General features: G+C 38.6%; 1 protein-coding gene across 3 annotated transcripts in view; it reads left to right on the top strand.

Moving 5' to 3' along the window:
• Nucleotides 1-18,691, top strand: part of APAF1 (apoptotic peptidase activating factor 1) — a 79,907-nt gene that overhangs the window by 40,745 nt on the left and 20,471 nt on the right. For all 3 annotated transcript variants that reach the window (XM_058568590.1, XM_058568591.1, XM_058568592.1), the window contains 4 exons: nucleotides 8,032-8,193; nucleotides 11,489-11,617; nucleotides 14,426-14,551; nucleotides 16,189-16,308. In XM_058568590.1, the coding sequence (XP_058424573.1) occupies nucleotides 8,032-8,193; nucleotides 11,489-11,617; nucleotides 14,426-14,551; nucleotides 16,189-16,308 (537 nt within the window). The remainder of the gene's footprint in view (nucleotides 1-8,031; nucleotides 8,194-11,488; nucleotides 11,618-14,425; nucleotides 14,552-16,188; nucleotides 16,309-18,691) is intronic.

Genomic DNA, 18,691 nt, shown 5'->3' with positions numbered 1-18,691 from the left:
CCTGTTTTTGAGAAATCATATGGGGGAAAAACTCAGAGTTAGGGGAAAAAACTTATTTAGCCTCCTGAAATTTGTAGTCCTAAAAATACTAAATTCTTCCTCCTTAAATCCCTGTCTTACTTTTCAAATAAGATTCTAATCCCATTTTCTTTATTGTTTCTGTCTCTGCTGTCATTTTAGTCTCCTGTTTATTGATTCTCCTTTCTTCCTTTGGTCCTAAGTCCCATTCATCTTTAACTTCCTCATATCTTGGTCTACCTTTTTCCCTTCCAATCTGTAGTGTTTGCTGTGGTTCATGGTGTCACCCCCTCATGTCTGATAGCAGCTTTCTAAGATGTACTCTCCATCCCTCTTGATCCCAGTACAGAGCTGCTAGAATAACTCTCTACCTCTATTTTCATCTTGCTACTTTTAGCTGGAAAATGAAAGTACCATATTATAAATTGTGATAAACCCAGGCTCATCAGGTGCACCTCTAAGGCTCTTCACCTTCCATATTCTGCTGTCTCCCTTCCTATCCAGTTTGTTTCTTCTAGCCCCAATACTTTAATTATCACTTCTGGGCAAAGTAATTTTGGGGGCTTATTTTAGCTACTGTCCCCATATATGTTTCATTAGTCTTTCCTGGGATTTTTTTTTTGCCTCTAATTCACTTGTCCATATTTTATTAAAAAATAACCCTCAGGGGCCGGCCTGGTGGCGCAAGCAAAGTGCGCACGCTCTGCTGCGGCAGCCCAGGGTTTGCCGGTTCGGATCCCAGGCGCGCACCAATGCGCTGCTTTTCAGGCCATGCTGTGGCGGCGTCCCATATAAAGTGGAGGAAGATGGGCATGGGTGTTAGCCCAGGACCAGTCTTCCTCAGCAAAAAAAAAAAAAAAAGAGGAGTATTGGCAGATGTTAGTTAGCTCAGGGCCGGTCTTACTCACACACACACAAAAATAACCCTCAAAACTTTATGCAAAGGCTTCTTCAGAAAGTGTTCTCTTATAATATCCATCCATCTGGTTCTGAGTACATATCTATCTATATACCTGTATCTACATATATAGATAGAAACTGCTTGGTTTGTCTTCTGATTTTGACTTGTAAATGTGTTGTACTGTTCAGTTGAGTCATTTTCATGTATCTTCTATTTCTTTGATAAGGTTGAATATAGGTTTATGATCTGCAGAGGCCTTGTCATCTTCTTGTTGTATCTCTCTGAAGTTGATAGTATACAAGTGTACTCAGAATGTGCACTCAATAAATTTTCTTGACATATACCAGGGAAATACTTGAACCCTCCCAGGCACTATTTTGTTAGAATCTCTAGAGAAGGAGATTTGTCAATGCTACTAGGCGACTCCTAAGTTACAGTAAGGTAAGCTCTCTTGATGCTGATCCTCTGGTTGAGTCTTTGATCTCTCTCTGCTGACTGAGGATAACTCATTTTTGTATAAATTACTTCAGGGCATCTAGGAAGCCTTTCTGGGTAGAATTCTACTTTGTAGAATTTCCTAGCTGTTAGTAGATGTTGGGAGCATTCTTAGGTAGAATATTCAGGTACATGGATTTTGGCCTCTATGACATGTTATCTACAAATACCAAATATCTGTCTCTTCCTTTAGGATGAGCCATATCAGAGGAGGTTTTTCAGAGTACCCTTGGGTGGGTTAAGGCAGCCCTCTTCTGAGAGATTCTTTCAGTCCTACGAGCCTATTATTTCTTTGTTTTTGCTAAGTGAATGGCTTCAGAAGAAGGTATTTTATATCTCAGAACTTATTTTCTTTCCATCTTATCTCCTTTGCTAATTCCAAGTACTGGGCAGATTCCATTATTTTTAGCATTATTCCATTACTATTAGGTTGCTTAATATTCAAGAAAGTTGTAAAACCAGGCCATTTATCTGTTCTACAAATTTAAGCTGTGCAACTGAACTGGGCCTTCTTTGCTCCCGAGTCATCATCTGTTCATCCCAGATTGATTTGCTTTATTCACCATAGTGCCGTTTTCAAACCTTTTCTGCTGTTCTTAAGCCCCCAATCCTGTCATTGCATCCCTTTCATTCTATGGAGATAACCTTACCTCCTACCTATTCAGAGGGTTGACACTTCCCACCATGAGCCCCCTCAAAAGTTGCCATAAAAAGTCTGTATTCCCCTCCTTTTTTCTCATTTCAGTGCCCAGAAAGTTCTCTACTTATGCCTACTGTTCCTTTTTTCTTCGTTTCCTGGCACCTTGCTTCATTGGTTATTTCCTCTCTATGTTGTACCGTTAGCTTTTCTTCTCTTTTGGGTCCTTTCCCATAGCCTACAGATGTTCTTGGGCCTTCCTGAGCATGATAAAACCAAAAAGTGAAAAATCTTTGATTTTTCCTTGATTGTGTTATCCTCTGAAATAGTCACTCTCTTTTTCTCTTTCCCTTTATGACTGGACTTCTTAAGTCACCTGTACTTTCTCCCATTTCCTAGCTACTCATTCTCTACTTACCCCTTTTGTAGCCTGGTCCCATTCCCTTGATGAGTAACATCCAGTTTTATTTTCAGTCTCCATTCTTTTAGTTGTAAAGTCTAATGTTCCTTGGATTAGTGTGACAGCTGATATTTTTCTTTATCCAGTCTTTATTCTTGTTTGTCGTATTACCAGTGTTCAACTGCCCACTAACCACCTATATTTCCTTTTTGAATCTCTCATTTGACATCCCTGTTTTCTTTCTCCTCTTCTCTCTCTAACCCCTTCTTTAACTCTTTTTTCTGCCTATTAAATATAGCTGTTCCTCAAGCACGTAACCTTGACTATCACCTCCCTCACCTACTTCCATCCCAGTTCATCCAGTGTCATGGCTTCAACTCTCATCTCTTCTGTGAGTGACTTTCAGATGTGTCATCTCCAGCCTTCATTTCTTGTGCGTGCTTATGTCCTGCATCCTCGTCTGCCTGCCAGTTGTTGTCACTTAAACAATATACTGCCTCAAACTTATTGTGCTTCGAACTGAACTAATTACTTTTTCTTACCAAATCTGACCCACTGTTTGTGGCTCCTATGTTTCATGATTTTGATTAGCTCAGTGTTCAGGATTTACATCATCGTGACTGGTCACAGTTGAGCCATGTAGTGTATCATGAGTTTTTTTTCCTTTCTCATACAACTTTTTTTTTCTTTGGGGTTAAATGTGTTGTACATTTAACATTATGTTTTTTTTTTTATTTGCTTATTTTGTCAATGTGCTTATTGCTACTTCATCTTCAAATTATCCCTTGTCTAAATTGCTTCTTATATAATTCAGACTTATCAGGTATTTGATAAATTTTCTTTTCTTAGAAATACCTTTCTTGGAGGATTCTCTTGTGCTCCATTCTGAGTGGTGATACTATTCCCCGTGTCCAGCTGCCATCCTGGGATCTCCCTTTACTATCATCGTGGGAATTCCTTTTGCTTTTCTCTTGAGTTGAAAACCTTGTTTTCTGGATTTCTTGTCTTCTTTCTTGGTTTACTCTCTGAGCTTGGTGGAGAATCTCCGCTAGCTTCCTAAGAAAGAATCTATGGGAGGTAAATTTTTGAGACCTTGTCTGTCTGAAAGTGTCTTTATTCTGGCTTCATACTTAATTGATATTTTTGACTGCATACAGAATTCTAGGTTGGAAATAATTTTTCCTTAGAATTTTGGAGCCATTGCTCCCCTGTCTTCTAGCTTCCAAAGTTCCTCTTGAGAAGTTCGAAGCCATTCTGATTCATCTGTGATCTATTTTCCTGTCTTGAAACTTTTAAGATCTTCACTTTATTCTCTGTATTTTTTCTTTTTTAAAATTTCATGATAATCTGTCTTGGTGTGGGTTTGTCTTCATTTATTGTGCTTGGCAGTTGGTGGCTTCTTTCAGTTTGGAAACTCATATCCTTCGGTTCCAGAGATTTCCTTTAATTGTTTGATTTATTCTTCTCTACTTTCTCTTTCTGGAATGTCTGTTTGTTTGTTTGGGATGTTTTATTATTTTTTCTTTCCTTCTCTTTGTCCATTTGTCCTACTTTCTGGAAGATTTCTTTAGCTTTATTTTCCAATTCTTCTATTGAGTTTTTAACTTCTGCTATTGTATTTTTAAGTACCCATTCTTATGATCAGTTCCCTTTTTAATATTATCCTATTCGTTTCATGAATGCAATATCTTTTATCTTTCTTGTGGGTATTAATAATAGTTTTCTTTTGAAGTTTTTATATTCTTGTATGGTTGCTTTTTTTTACTGTTTATTGGTTTCAGTTTCTGTCTGCATTTTAGAGATATATTTTAAAGATTTTATTTATTTATTTTTTCCCCCCAAAGCCCCAGTAGATAGTTGTATGTCATAGCTGCACATCCTTCTAGTTGCTGCACGTGGGACGCGGCCTCAGCATGGCTGGAGAAGCGGCACGTCGGTGCGCGCCAGGGATCCGAACCCGGGCTGCCAGCAGCGGAACGCGCGCACTTAACCGCTAAGCCACGGGGCTGGCCCCTAGAGATATATTTTAGTTGCCCGATCCTTGGATATCTGCTCATATTTAAGAGTGCAGCACCGGGGCCGGCCCCGTGGCTTAGCGGTTAAGTGCATGTGCTCCGCTGCTGGCGGCCCGGGTTCGGATCCCTGGTGCACACCGATGCACTGCTTGTCTGGCCATGCTGAGGCCGTGTCCCACATACGGCAACTGGAAGGCTGTGCAACTATGACATACAACTATCTACTGGGGCTTTGGGGGGGGGAAAAAAAAAGGAGGAGGAATGGCAATAGATGTTAGCTCAGAGCCGGTCTTCCTCATTAAAAAGAGGAGGATTGGCATGGATGTTAGCTCAGGGCTGATCTTCCTCACAAAAAAAGAGTGCAGCACCAAAAAGCTGATAAGAAATTGTGAACTTATTTATTGTGGGTTTCCCTGTGGGGTTATCTGGCTGTCATTTTTTGATGATAAACTCCTGATGTCAGACTTTTTAGATCTGTTGTCTTGATCTGGTGGGGTATTCAGAGAAAAATCTTCAGTCTCCTACCTGTAGGGTATAAATCTGGCTGGCATGTTCTGTGAAGATGTCTAGGCAGAGATCTCAACATTTGGAATATCGACTTTCTCCTCATTTCTCTGTTTACAGGATGGTGACCCTACTGTCAACTGTGTTGGGTGTAGAGTGACCCTCTATTCTTCAGACAGAGTAGGGGCACAGCAATCTGGATTGCATAGCAGAGGAGGGGATCTCAAGAGACTTTCCATAATTCTTCCTGGTTTAGCTCCACCTTTACCAGAAGGTGCAGACGCAACGCTTCCTGAGCCTTTTAGGAGTTCTGTCGTGTGAACTGGGCTCCTGCTTGGCTTCCCCCGCTGCAGGCTCACAGTCCAGTTTTTGAGAGTCTCCTTATCACTTGTCTTTCTGCTTTCTAGCCTTTACAGTTTTGTTGTTGTTATCTCTTCTTTCATTCTCCTTCACCTTGTGCATTATGCCTAGAAGGAAAAGTTCTCTTTACTATTTTTTTACGTGAGTTTTGGGAGGGTGTGGAGATGAATGTGTGTGCTCTATCTGCATCCTAGGTTATAAGCCGAACCCTATTTCTTTCAGTAGTGCTGTTCTCTACTCACTTGTGCTTGAAACATGGGAATAATCTGTCTTTTCACTTAAAATGTATTTATCGATCATTTATTGAATACCTACTATGCACCAGTTACTTTACTAGGCATTTGGGTTTTAAATACTTGAAAAAAAAAAGTACAATGCCTGGCTTGAAGTTGTTTAGAATCCGGTTGAGGAGAAAGGTAAGTGAATAGACGAAGCATGAGAATGGGGACAGTATGTAGAGGGTGCTGTGTCGGGAAGTGTTCAGGCCCCTGATGCTACACACCCAGACTGCACCTATTCTCCCTTTCATGGTCTTTGCCTTCCCATTTTGTACTTAGGCTTAGCCTAGACTCTAGGCCCTAGAGTGTCCCTGCTGTCTTTTTGTTGTTGAAATTCTGTCCATCTTAAGTTGGTATAAAGTAGGCTAATCTTCAGGGAGGAGAGCGAGGTGGCCACCTCTGCAAAAAGTGTCCCCTCAAGCCCACAGCGTGGGTATAGCACTCTCACTGTGCTGTATCTTTTCCTCTCAAATGATACATCTGACATTTATTGTGTTGGAGTCATTTATGTGCTTGTCTTACTTCCTTTATGGCCTTAAAACTCCTTGAGAGTAGTATCTATATTTGATGCATTTATATAATCTCAAAGTGACTAGCATAGTGGTTAATAAATGTGTTCAAGCTGGTAAACCTTTGCTTGTGTCCCTTCAAATCAAATTGAAACTTCTCCAAACTCAAAAGAAAAAATTTTAAAAAGTCTTCGGGGACAGGCTTTTGATTTCATGTCTGAGTATCAAAATGTGATTGTAGAGCACAGAGCGCTAGCAGTGGGGGCCAGACATTACTGCACTCTTGGTGAGAACTGCCGTGCTGGTGGCGGCTTTCCCACAGTGCTATTAAGCCAGTATCGTTGGCTGGTTCGCACTGATACAGTGACACGTAGTAAGCAGAGCTCCTGCAAAGTGATGTTGGATAACAGCATTTCAAGGTCAAAGTCTTCTGAAGCTTCTACCTTCTGAGAGGGTGAAGAACTGTAAAATTATTTCCTGCCCCAAATGGCTCTGTAATCTTCTAAGTGTTTTGTAGGGTATCATGTCAATAAGCATGTGTTTTTCAGGCCCTGATGATAAACTGTTTCAAAATGCAAATTTTATTTAAAAATTGCCATTTAAGCCACACAAGGGCCAGGGTGTGCATGGGCCGCGGGTACAGTGCATTGACTTGCTCAAAATGAAACTCCTGTATTTACTTGGTCCCTTGATGTGTGGAATTTCATCACTGCTCAGCTAGGAGCTGAAGTCAGGTACAAATGCAGAAGCTGTAGTTTAAGCAGATTTAATGAAATTGGGTTGTGTTAGTTTTCCTTTTCTTTCTTAAATCTAGGCAATGGTTGCTTTGTTTTTCATGTTAAGAGGGAAACAGTGTGATTTCTCATGTAGTCTGGCTGATGTGACTAAAGCTTCTGGCATTTATGTTTAGGTGTTTTTGTTTCTCTTTTGTATCAAGGAAGGCTGACTATTTTAGTACCTGATGTCTCTTTTGCTTCATCCAATTTGTCCACAGTTGTTGCAAGGGGAAGGTTTTGGTTTTGGCTGTTTTTCTTAGTGTATATAATACTTCTCTAAACTCAAGAGAGATTTAAAAATGTGCCTGACCAGACAAATTGGGTTTTACCGTGGAGCTGTGCTCGGGAAGCTGAGTTACAGCCTGAGAAGCAGCGTTGTTTGTCCTCGTCCTTGGCCAACCCTTAGTGTGGGCATAGCAGCCATTATCACTCTGTGAACTGGGACACCGCTCCAGGCGAAGGGCAGTAAGAGGGTTCTTTTCGAAGACCTTTGTCTTTTGCGCTGCTCAGCTGGCTCTGCTAGTGAATGAGGTTCCGAGTCTTTTCTATCCCATTCCTCAGGATCCAGTTGTTTGAGAGCCCCATCTGGCCCCACCAAGCACACAGTGTGTCTTGCTTCCTATTATAATGCATATTCTTTACTTTCTATTTTCAGGAACTTTCTTATGTCTCTGGGTGCTCTTCTAGGTTATAACTTGGCTTGGACTGGGTCCTGTGTAGTGTCCGTGCTGTGCATATAGTAGATGTGAAGCAAACTTCATGCCTGACACAGCAGAGGGCAGCAGTGGCAAGTCGTGGGTCTCTTCATCTCTCTTTTCTTCCACGCTCATCTTTACTATCAACACCTGATCTTTAGCCTCCTGCACACCATGCAAGGCTCTTTTAACATTTTATTTAGTTTAACATTCTGCATTCTGCATTGTGGGCAGTGTTTCTAATTTTTTTCTTTTTAGGGAAGTGCTGAATGAAACTGGAGTACTTAACTTAAAAGCCTTATAAAAAGTCATACATAAGTAAAAATAATTCAGTAGGCAAAGTGAATAATTCATGGGACACTTAATCCAGGTGGCATTCTAGAGGTGTGATTTGAGATTAAAACAAACTTAACATTTTTTTTTTACTTCTTTGTAATTTAAAGCTTTGGGATGTGAAATCAGCAAACGAGAGGAAAAGCATTAATGTGAAGCAGTTCTTCCTAAATTCAGAGGAGCCTCAAGAGGATATGGAGGTGATAGTAAAATGTTGTTCGTGGTCTTCTGATGGTGCTAGGATAATGGTGGCAGCAAAAAATAAAATCTTTGTAAGTACTAGTATTTTAAAAAGCCAAATTTAGTCTAATTTAAAGAAAATTAAAACTTCTATTGATTTTTGCATTTTACACTGTTTATTCATATAAAGAAAGTATAGCTATATGATTTGAGGCTAGCTCCCTAACCTCTCCTCGTTCTTAGAACTATGTTCTAGGAGATGTTTATAGGTCTTATGAGATAAGGTCTGCATGGTTACACAGGTTTGGGAAATGTTATGGATTGCTTTTCCCCATTAGAGGTACTCAGTATGTACATATTTAAGGCCTCAAGCCCTGCAATACAGAAACAATTAATGTTGTTTAATCCAGTGTTTCTCAAGTTTGTTTAGAACATGGAATACTTTCTGCCTCACTTTTTTTTTTTCCAATTTCAAATACATTGGTTTAGGTGATTTTCAAAGTGCTTTCTTATCCTTAAAATTTTATGATTTGGTGACGCTGATAGAGAAATACTCATCAATGATTGAAGAAGATTGAGAGATTCCTACGAAGAAAATGAGGAAGATATGCAAAAAAAGTAAATGACAAGGAAATGCCTTCCTTTTTTTTCAAATCTAGTAATAGCTTACATTGGTAGTATTCAGAGTACTCTCATGTATAATTTCTTTTGATATAAATATCCAAAGGACACAGCAGATTGCAGTAGCCCTATGATAATGATGAGGCAGTTGAGTTTCAGAGCAGCCAAATAGTTTGTCCAAAGTTACACCATGATTGGGAGAGTCAGATCTTCTGATTTATGGCTCAGTGACATTCCATTCTAATAGTAATTTAAAAAGACTTGAATAAGAGATATTAGTTTTATTTTCAGCTTTATTGAAGTATAATTGACAAATAAAATTGTAAGATATTTAAAGTGTACAACATGATTCGGTACACATATGCATTGTGAAAGGATTCCCCCCAATGGAGTTAATTAACACATCTGTCACCTCCCATATTTACCTTTTTTTTTTTTTGGTGAGAACATTTAGGTTCTTCTACTCTGTTAGCAAATTTCAATTTTACAATACAATGTTATCAGTTATAGTCACCATGTTATGCATTAGGTCCTCAGACCTTATTCATCTTATAAGTGGAAGTTTCTGTTCTTTTACCAACCTCTCCCTATTCCCCCCACCTGAGATATTACAGTTTTAAAGAACACAATTGAAATGTACCAAATAGTTATATAAAAACTCATGGAGGGATTGTTTATGTTGTTGTTATTGATCTAGTAGCTATGACCCTTGGATCTTTGGTTGCTTATAGTTTTATACCCCTTTAGCAGGAAACTAAAGAAAAATATCTTCTTTTGTTTTAAGTTTGTTCTAGTCTGTAAGAAGAGAAAAGGAACCACTGCATTTATAAGATTTGAAGATTAAAAGAAAATTTTTTTTGTAAAATATATATACGTAAAATTATCCATTTTAACCATTTTAAAATTACAGTTACATTTTTAAAGTACAGTTCAGTGGCATTAATTACATTCACAATGTTGTGCAACCATCACCACTATTTTCGAAACTTTTTCGTCACCCCAAACAGAAACTCGGTAACCAGTATTAGCTCCCCATTCCCCTCTCCCTGCACCATCTGGTAACCTCTATTCTAATCTATGAATTTGCCTATTCTAGATATTTCATATAAGTAGAATCATACAATATGGGTCCTTTTGTGTTTGGTTCATTTTATTTACATTCTGTTTTCAAGGTTCATTCATGTTGTAGCATTTATCAGAACTTCATTTCTTTTTACGGCTGAATGATATTCGGGTATGTGGATATACCACATTTTGTTTATCCATTCATCTGTTGATGGACGCTTGGGTTGTTTTCACCTTTTGGCTATTGTGAATAATGCTGCAACGAACATTGGTATACAAGAATCTATTTGAGCCCCTGCTTTCAATTCTTTGGTGTATACACCTAGGACTGGGATTGCTGTGTCACATGGTAATTCTCTATTTAGCTTTTTGAGGAACCACCAAACTTTTCCATAGCTTCTGCACCATTTTATATTCCAACTAGCAATATACAAGGGTTCTAATTTCTCCACATCCTTGTCAACACTTGTTATTTTCCACTTTTTAAAAATTATAACCATCCTATTAGGTGTGAAGTGGTATCTCATTGTGGTTTGATTTGCGTTTCCCTAATGACTAATGGTGTTGAGCAGAATTTGAACATTTTAAGAGATATGTTCTAGTGAGAGAGGAAAATAATTTTATATTGAATGCAATGCCTTCTTGTTTTAAAAATCTAGACCAGCTTCTTATTTTACCTGCTAAAATAAAGCTGCCCTAAGATCACCCTTAACTACGTGTAGATCCCAATTTCTTACTCTTTGATCTCTCCATTCTCCTCTTTCCAACGCTTCTGTGTTGTTAGCCCACTCCTGTTGTTAAGTCTTTTCTGTTTGTTGCCAAGTAACTGGGACAGCTGCCTATCCCGTATTTGCCAGCTTTTCTCTATCACTCTCAGCCACTAATTTTTAAGAATGACCTGTCCTGGGAAACATTTTAAGTATGATTTCCTGTCCTTTGTTGTTGGCCCCCGATGCTTTGCTGCTTATCATCTGTGTGCTGGCAGGGCTATGCATTCACAGAACATTTTCATGGCTCCCACCAGAAGTTTTTTTTTCCTTCCTGAAGACTATGCCTTGGTCTTAAAACGCTGTACTGTATATTGATATAAATGTTTTCATCATTTGGCAAGAACTTTGGAAGAGTATATTAAGCATTTAAAAATCTTTCAAAAATTGAAATGAAGAAGCTTGAATTACTCAAAAATAGCTTTTTTTCATTCAAAAATGGGAAAATGATTGATCATAATGGAGTAATTTGGTAGCTCTGAAGAGAAATGGAAATGGTTGAGCTAATTTCATTTCAGCAAGCCTCTGTTCTGTATTATTTTCATCATCTTCATTTATGAGTATCCATTTTCTCTTTTGAATAAACAAGCTTTAGGGAGAACTGCTCTGTGTGTTAATTTGGCTAGTCTATTCATTTATTCACAAAGGTTTTACTTCTCTCTAGGTCAGCTTGAGAGATCATCTGTGGTAAATTTTCCTTTATAGGAAATATGTTTCAAGATGAGCAATATTTTCAAAGTATATGTATATTGATTTATATCTTATTTATGGCTGTTATTAATTATGCGAATTATCAGTATTTTTTTCAGGACTTATACTTTACATTTGAAATGGGAGGATATTCTTTTAGAAATAAATTGAGATTCAGTTTGAGTATAGCTTATTTTTTAAAATGTTTTACTTTTATAGAAATCTCTCTGTTTTATGTTGACAGCTTTTTGACATTCATACCAGTGGCCTATTGGCAGAAATCCATACAGGCCATCACAGCACCATCCAGTACTGTGACTTCTCCTCCAATAACCATTTGGCACTGGTGGCTTTGTCCCAGTACTGTGTGGAGGTGAGTAGTTGAATTTACTCTGTGAAGTCAGAGTCTCCAGGGGTACAAGGATGACAGAGAGTGGGTTGCTTAAACCATTAACTGCTGAGGATGTTTGCTTGAGAAATTATGGAGTCTTTTCTTCATAGCATAATGACTTGTAGCTTTAGGATATTATAGGTAGCCAGCTTTATTACTTTAGCAGAGATTGAAGACTTGATTTGACAGTATGACAGGGAATGACGGTATCATTCACCAAACGTTTGTTGAATGGCTAGCATGTGCCAAGGTCTTGGGAAACAATGGAATGACCACTGGTGTCTTTGGCAGAAAAACATGGCATCTCTTCAACAACATAGGCATAGACTCTTCTCTAAAAGAAATGATGAAAGATGAGTCCAGTTCAGATTTCTTAGATCATTGAGAAGGAGAAGATGAAAGTTAAATTTAGAATTGGTTAATCTAGGATGTTCATTGCTAAGCACTAATGAATAAAATGGCTCATAAATTACTTGTTTATATTTATAATTTTGTGCTTATCTGATAGATTTTAGAGTCTATACCTAACTGGAAGAATTCCACCCAGTGAATTGCTATATTAATTTTTTCAAAAAGCAATGAATTCCCTGATTTTTTTCTTCCAAAGGTGGAATAGTTTTTCCCAGCTTTGTTACTACTCATTCCTTGAGTGGGTCTTACCACGAGGTAATTTGAAGCCCTTTGTGATTACAGTCCAAGAAAATGGGTATGGGCCTTTATCTGGAAAATAGGGAAATTCACTTGGTTCACAAGCTCTCTTCAAAGGAAGCTTGACTACTGCAAGCACTTCTTCAGTGTTCTGTGCTATTTTAGCAATTTTTATTAAGTTTGCTAACCTTGCCCCTTGGGGAGAGGTTGGGGGAGAAGGGGTTGGGGGAGAAGGGGTGGGGAGAGATTTGCTGAGCTATAGCCTTCTGCATGGAGATACAGATAAGATGAGAGTGAGTGGATGAGCTCTGTAAGCTCCTCTTAATTCTAAGTACAGTGGTGCAGCTAACACTGAAGAACTTCCCTGCCAAGATCCTTCCCATTGGAAGCAGAGGCAGTGAATGTGAACAAGCTCCAGTCCTGTTTGAAATGGTAGGAAGAAGTAGGATGCTGTGGCCATGTTCTCTTTGACAGAGGCCTTGAATTGAAAGATTCAGATCTGCTAGGAGATCTTGCGTCTTAGCATAGATCCTCAAGGTAGATGTGGCTGGAAATTTCCCATTCTGGGTTTTGTCAGGATTTTAGGAGGAGTGGAGGAGCAAACCCCTCTTTCACCTTTGCTATCACTTCTGAAATCCTTACCCTCTGGTAGTCTTAGAAAGCTCCAGGAAACATTGTCTTTCTTCTTGAAATATAGAGACTTGGTTTTGGAGGCTCTGAGTGACAAAGAAATGATGGGGGAGAACAAGAAGGAAAGAGGAGGAAGGATTTTCAAGGGAGATTTTTCAGTTGTGGAACCATTTTCATTTCTGGCCCTTAGCTCTGTGTGTCCCAGCTTGGACTCGAGAGATAAAGCAGAGAAGATTTCATGTAATTACACATTTGTAACCGTAGAACTCACTGATTGAAAACCACTGGGCATGTGATGAAGTACTTTGTTTTGTCCATGCTAGTTCTGAAATCATAAAGTAGGTCTGTAATTCAGAGTGTAGTGAGAGGCACTCAGGCAATTATGGTACTTCATTAGACTGGAATATACTTGAGTAATTTACAGCAGAACTCAGGACAAAATACAGCCAGCCTAGTGGTAGACATTGACAATTTGTAATAAGCATGAATAACAGGAGAAACATATATATGTACAATAAGTACATTCTTTTATTGTAGAGTTTTGCAATCAGTTGAAATGGGGATTAGACGACAGTGGAAAACAGTCTGAATATGGAAGCTGCTTACGTTCATCCTATTATTTTTTTAAATTGATTTTTTAAAAATAGGTTAAAGGGGGACCGGCCCTATGGCCTAGTGGTTAAGTTCGGCACGCCTTGCTTCGGCAGCCTGGGTTCACAGGTTTGGATCCTGGGCACAGACCTACACTGCTCATCAGCCATGCTGTGGCAGCAACCCACATACAAAATATAGGAAGACTGGCACAGATGTTAGCTCAGGGCGAGTCCTCAGCAAAACAGACAAACAAAAAATGTTTGCATGATTCCAGATCAAAGCTTTATAATAAGTTATATTCAGAGAAATCTCGCTTTCATTCCCATCCCTTTTCGTCCTCTCTTTCCACCCCACCGTAGGTAACCATTTTTGTTTTGGTTTAACATTCCAGTGTTTCTTTTTACGTATATAAGCAGATGTCTATATGTATTATTTATATGTATGTATCTCCACATCTGTATCCATCTATATATTCACATATTTGTTTTTCGTCTCTTATATAGTATAATGTGCATATAAATATATATGTACACTTGTATATAGTATAATATACTCTTCTGCAGAAATATATATACTCTTTGCTTTTTTTCTGTAAACAGTATATCCCAGAGACTAGTCATTATGGATGTTTTTCTCATTACTTTTTATGGCTGCATAGTATTCCATTATGTGATTAATGTAGTTTATTCATTTGGTTCCCTGTCGATGGTCATTTGGGTTGTTTCTAGTTTTTTGCTATTAAAAATAATGATACAATGAATAATCTTCTGCAAAAGTCATTTTGTATTTTTGCTGGTGTGTTTTTGGGCTATATTTATAAAAGCGGAATTGTTGGGATATTCTTGCTATTTTCAGTATTGTTGATGTATTCAAAATGCTTATGAATGTGATTCCCTATATGCTGTGTTTATTCTGTAGTTGTGGAATATGGACTCCTGTTCAAAAGTAGCTGATTGCAGAGGACATTTAAGTTGGGTTCATTGTGCGATGTTTTCTCCTGATGGATCATCATTTTTGACATCTTCTGATGATGAGACAATCAGGGTGAGAAATACTGAGCTTTTCATTTTAGACATTTACTGATGGTAAGCTAAACCTCCTACAAACTAAGAAATTGATGGGCAGTATTGGGAGAAGTAAAATAGGAAACTACTAGATTCATATTTATCCTTGAAAAGTGCCATTATATGGACTATAACAGTCTCATTCATTCAGTACATGTTCATTGAGTATTACCATGGGCCAGGTGCTGGAGAAGTCCAGTGATTAAACTATATTTTGGTTAATTTAAGTGTATTACACTTGATTCCTCAGAGTAATTTTTGACTCTTTCTTCTACTTTGAATTCCCACATCCATTTACTCGCCAATTCTAATGGATTCTAACTTTCCATTTTCTGCCATTTATTTCTACTTTTCTCTTTCAAGTTTGGATACTCATTACCTGTTGCCTCTTTTCTATTAGTTCTGCCACAAGTCTTTTCTTTCTTGGTTTTCTGCATGCTGCTTCCAAGATATTTTCCTCATGTACAATATAGTCATGTCATTTTTGTTCAAAAACAGATAGTGGCTCCCTTGCCTACCAAAAGTAAATATGTACTCCTAAGTCTAGCATTAAACTTCTCCACAGTATGGCCTCATTCTGCTCCAGTCTGTCTTCTAGTTTACAGGTAACCTACACTGACTGCTCACATTTTCCCAAACAGCCTGTTGTACTTTTGCCTATGTGGTTTCTTATGTTTGGAATACCCTACTTCCCTGTATCTTTCTTTGTTGAAATCCTAATGATCCTGCAAGTCCCCCCAAGCCTTCTGTGAAGTCTTTTCTAGTATTCCATTTGGGGAAATGTCTCTCTCCTTTAATGCCATATAACTCTATGTCATTTTCTTGTTGTTATCAAATTCTGCCTTGAATTTAAGTGTAGATTTGACTTAGTCCTCACCTCCAGTGCTCCGCTGCTCCTCTGATTTGTTCACCCATCTTAAATTATAAACTCTTTGAGGCCAGGGGCCCTGGTTTGTCACCATAGCATCTAATAGTGTTTTGTACAAATTATAGCTAAAATTTATTTAGTATTTACTATATGCCAGACATTGTGCAAAGTGCTGTACGTGTATTAATTTGCTAATTCTCACAACAGTCCTTTCTGCAGCTGAGGAAACAGGCGCAGAAAGTTTAAGTCAGTGCTACTTAAAGTGCCAGTCTCAAAAAGGTTGAGCCAGAATGGAAATCAATGCACTGCTTCCTTCATCAAGAAAGTTTTGTTAAAAAAAATCAACTGTATCACTAAGTATACTGTCAACAGTGTGTTTAGTGATGTAGTTGGTTTGCATTTTGGTACAGGCTCCTTATCTTGGTATCAAACACTCTGAGAACCAGCAGGAGGTCCTTATCTTGAGTATCACTGGGTTAAGTGACCTGCCCAAAGTTACAGCTTTAGGTGGAACTAGAATTCATAGTAAGGCATTTTGGCTCTAGCACCCATTACTCCTAATACTAAGTGCTTACTGTAGCACATAGTTAATAAATATTTATTATTGAGTTCTAATTGAAAAATTTCTAGCACCATAGGCATTTTGAGTGTAAAGCATGGTTTGTATCTTGCTTTAAGTCTAAGGCTTGACTTTACATTATTTCAGAGGATACAGTTATCTTATTTTAGTTTTTTAATCTCTTAATCAGCTCTGGGAGACAAAGAAAGTATGTAAAAACTCTGCTATAGTGTTAAAGCAAGAAATAGATGTTGTGTTTCAAGAAAACGAAGTGATGATTCTTGCAGTTGACAATATGAAACGTCTGCAAGTGAGTATTTTTAAGAAAACAATTATAAAAATTGTTTTGATTGAAATCACATTAATAATTTTTCTTGTTTGTTTTTGACTCGGGATCAGGCATAATTGTATAGTATCTAACAGATGCTTAGTAGGTTTTAGTTGAATAAATATATAGGTCTTGAGCTGAGGTTCAGATATCCTAGTATTTAGAAATAAAAAGGTGTGATATCTTGCTTCATCTCATTCATCTCCTGTTGATAGCTATGATCATGTTCCTTGATTTGCATGGAGTCTAGGATTTCACGAGGGCATACTTGAACTTGTCCACAATAATGATTTAGACACGTCTGTTGGGGTGTTCAAGGGGGATGAGCATACCACTGGAAGTTTTATTGCAAGGAAAGGATAACAGGGTCATTGAAAGAACAAAAATCACCTGAAGTGATCACCTGACCCATTGAAATGGAGGTGGAAGGAGCTGGGCTTTACATACTGAAATACACCTGTTCATTCATTTATTGACTCACACATTTGTTCAAGAAATATTTATTGAAAGCTTATTATGTTCCCTGAGAAGGAGAGGGTTGTGAGGTAATATTGAAAAAACTGTGTCACTTAGGGGTCCAAACAGCTCTACTCTAGATTCTCTCCTCCTGCCCCTCAACAAAGAGTGGAATACATAAGAGGAAGGCATTTCTTGACTGGCTGAAGAGGAAAGGAGCCCCAGAGATCCATTGGCAGAGGATTTGGTAGTTAGGAGCTTTGAGTGGTGTAACAGAGAGTAGATGCCCTAAGGATCATTGGAGCTCAAGAGCAGGTTAACCCCACCATGTTGGTGGCTTGAATAAAGTGTTGTCTGTATGGAAGTCCAGTGCAGTTGGTGTTGTATTGATAGAGAAGTCCTGGAAGTGAAGGTAGCATTCTAGGTAGTGGCGGCAGGAGAAAGCAAACACCTCATGGAAGGTTCAACACAAGGGCCACAGAATACAAGATGGGTCTAGACTGCAGAAGGGGCTTACACATTGAGGCAAGAAAGCATGCAAACAGGAGCAGAAATTCTTCACTCTCTGGGTGAGCCAGTGCTCGAGACACAGAAGGCTTAGTGTAGGGGACCACTGTAGGAGTTGTCAGCATGTAGAGCTGAGTGACGGTGTCTCCTGGCTGAGAGAGGTGGCAAGAGCAGCAGCCAGAGAGGAGGAGCAGGGGTCAGCGTGGCTTTTATGTAAGCTACTGAGACATTCCTCCTTGCCCTGAGGATTCCTTGAGAGACATAGGATTAGGAAGGACAGAAACCCTGTGACAGGTGAGGGCTGATGATCCTGTGAACTATTTTCTCATAGACTGTTATTTTAGGACCTTCGTTAGCTCTTTAGGAGCAGGAATACAACTTGAGTTAAACTTTTTTCCAGATAGGTTTATAGAAATGTCTTATTAACTTCTAGGGAGAGGTTTTAGCAGTGATAATGTGATCTTATGCCATCTCTGCATGTGAGTTTTCTTGACTTGGTTATTGAAAGCTAGGGAGCAGAACGTGTGAGAGAATAAGATGCAAGAGTAAAGGAGAGCTGGAACACCGAGAGAAACAGAATAGTGAAGAGGAGAGAGACGGAGGGAGCATGCACATGAAAGTTGTGAGAGAGAGCAAGAGCTTGAGAAGGACTGACAGGATAGAACAGAACTTAAGTTCTAAAGCTACAAAGCTCAGCTTGATATAGTGGAGAGAACAGTGACGGTACTGTTCACTCAGGAGACCCACACACAAGTTCAGGCTTTATCGTCAGGGAGTTCTGTGATGTTGAGTAAATCACCTCTCTTCTCTGAGCCTCACTTTCTTCACCTATAAGGTCCTTTTCGTCTTCAAAGTCTGTGAGCTGGTTGGGGTCGAGGTGTAATCTAAGTTCAGGAGACAGATATCTGGGAGTACATTGTCTTTGGCATGTGGTAATTTCTCCTCATCTGCTGTGGGAGTCAGAGTCAAGCTGTGAAACACTTCTAAATATGGCTTGTTCTGTATTTTACTGTTGTCCTTAATATGTTAGTGAGGCGCCCCCAGTGCTCTGTATTTCTGGGATGAATTGGGATGTGGAATTGAACGTGAATTCCTTGTTACTGATTATTAGCAGACTGATTATTCCACTTGGGATATTTTCCACTGCAGTTTTCTTGTCACGTTCAGTGTCCTCATGCTTATATTACTTTTATTAAATTAGTGCAACTTTTCTTTAATAGTTGTGATAACTGTGAGACTTAAAAAAGAAAGTCATCTGACTATAAAAGGGTCATTTTATTCTATGTCAGTGATTATGGGAGAGTTTAGAGGATAAACTGACAAATAATAGTTCCATTTAAGGGGACAAAACTTTTTTTTGGTCACTACTTAAAAAATATGGAAATTGATTTTCAGAGAAAGA

This window comes from Diceros bicornis, chromosome 25, assembly GCF_020826845.1.
Source record: "Diceros bicornis minor isolate mBicDic1 chromosome 25, mDicBic1.mat.cur, whole genome shotgun sequence".
Classification (NCBI taxonomy): Eukaryota; Metazoa; Chordata; class Mammalia; order Perissodactyla; family Rhinocerotidae; genus Diceros; species Diceros bicornis.
Note: the sequence above shows the minus strand (reverse complement) of the source record. Positions and strands in the feature narration are given on the sequence as shown.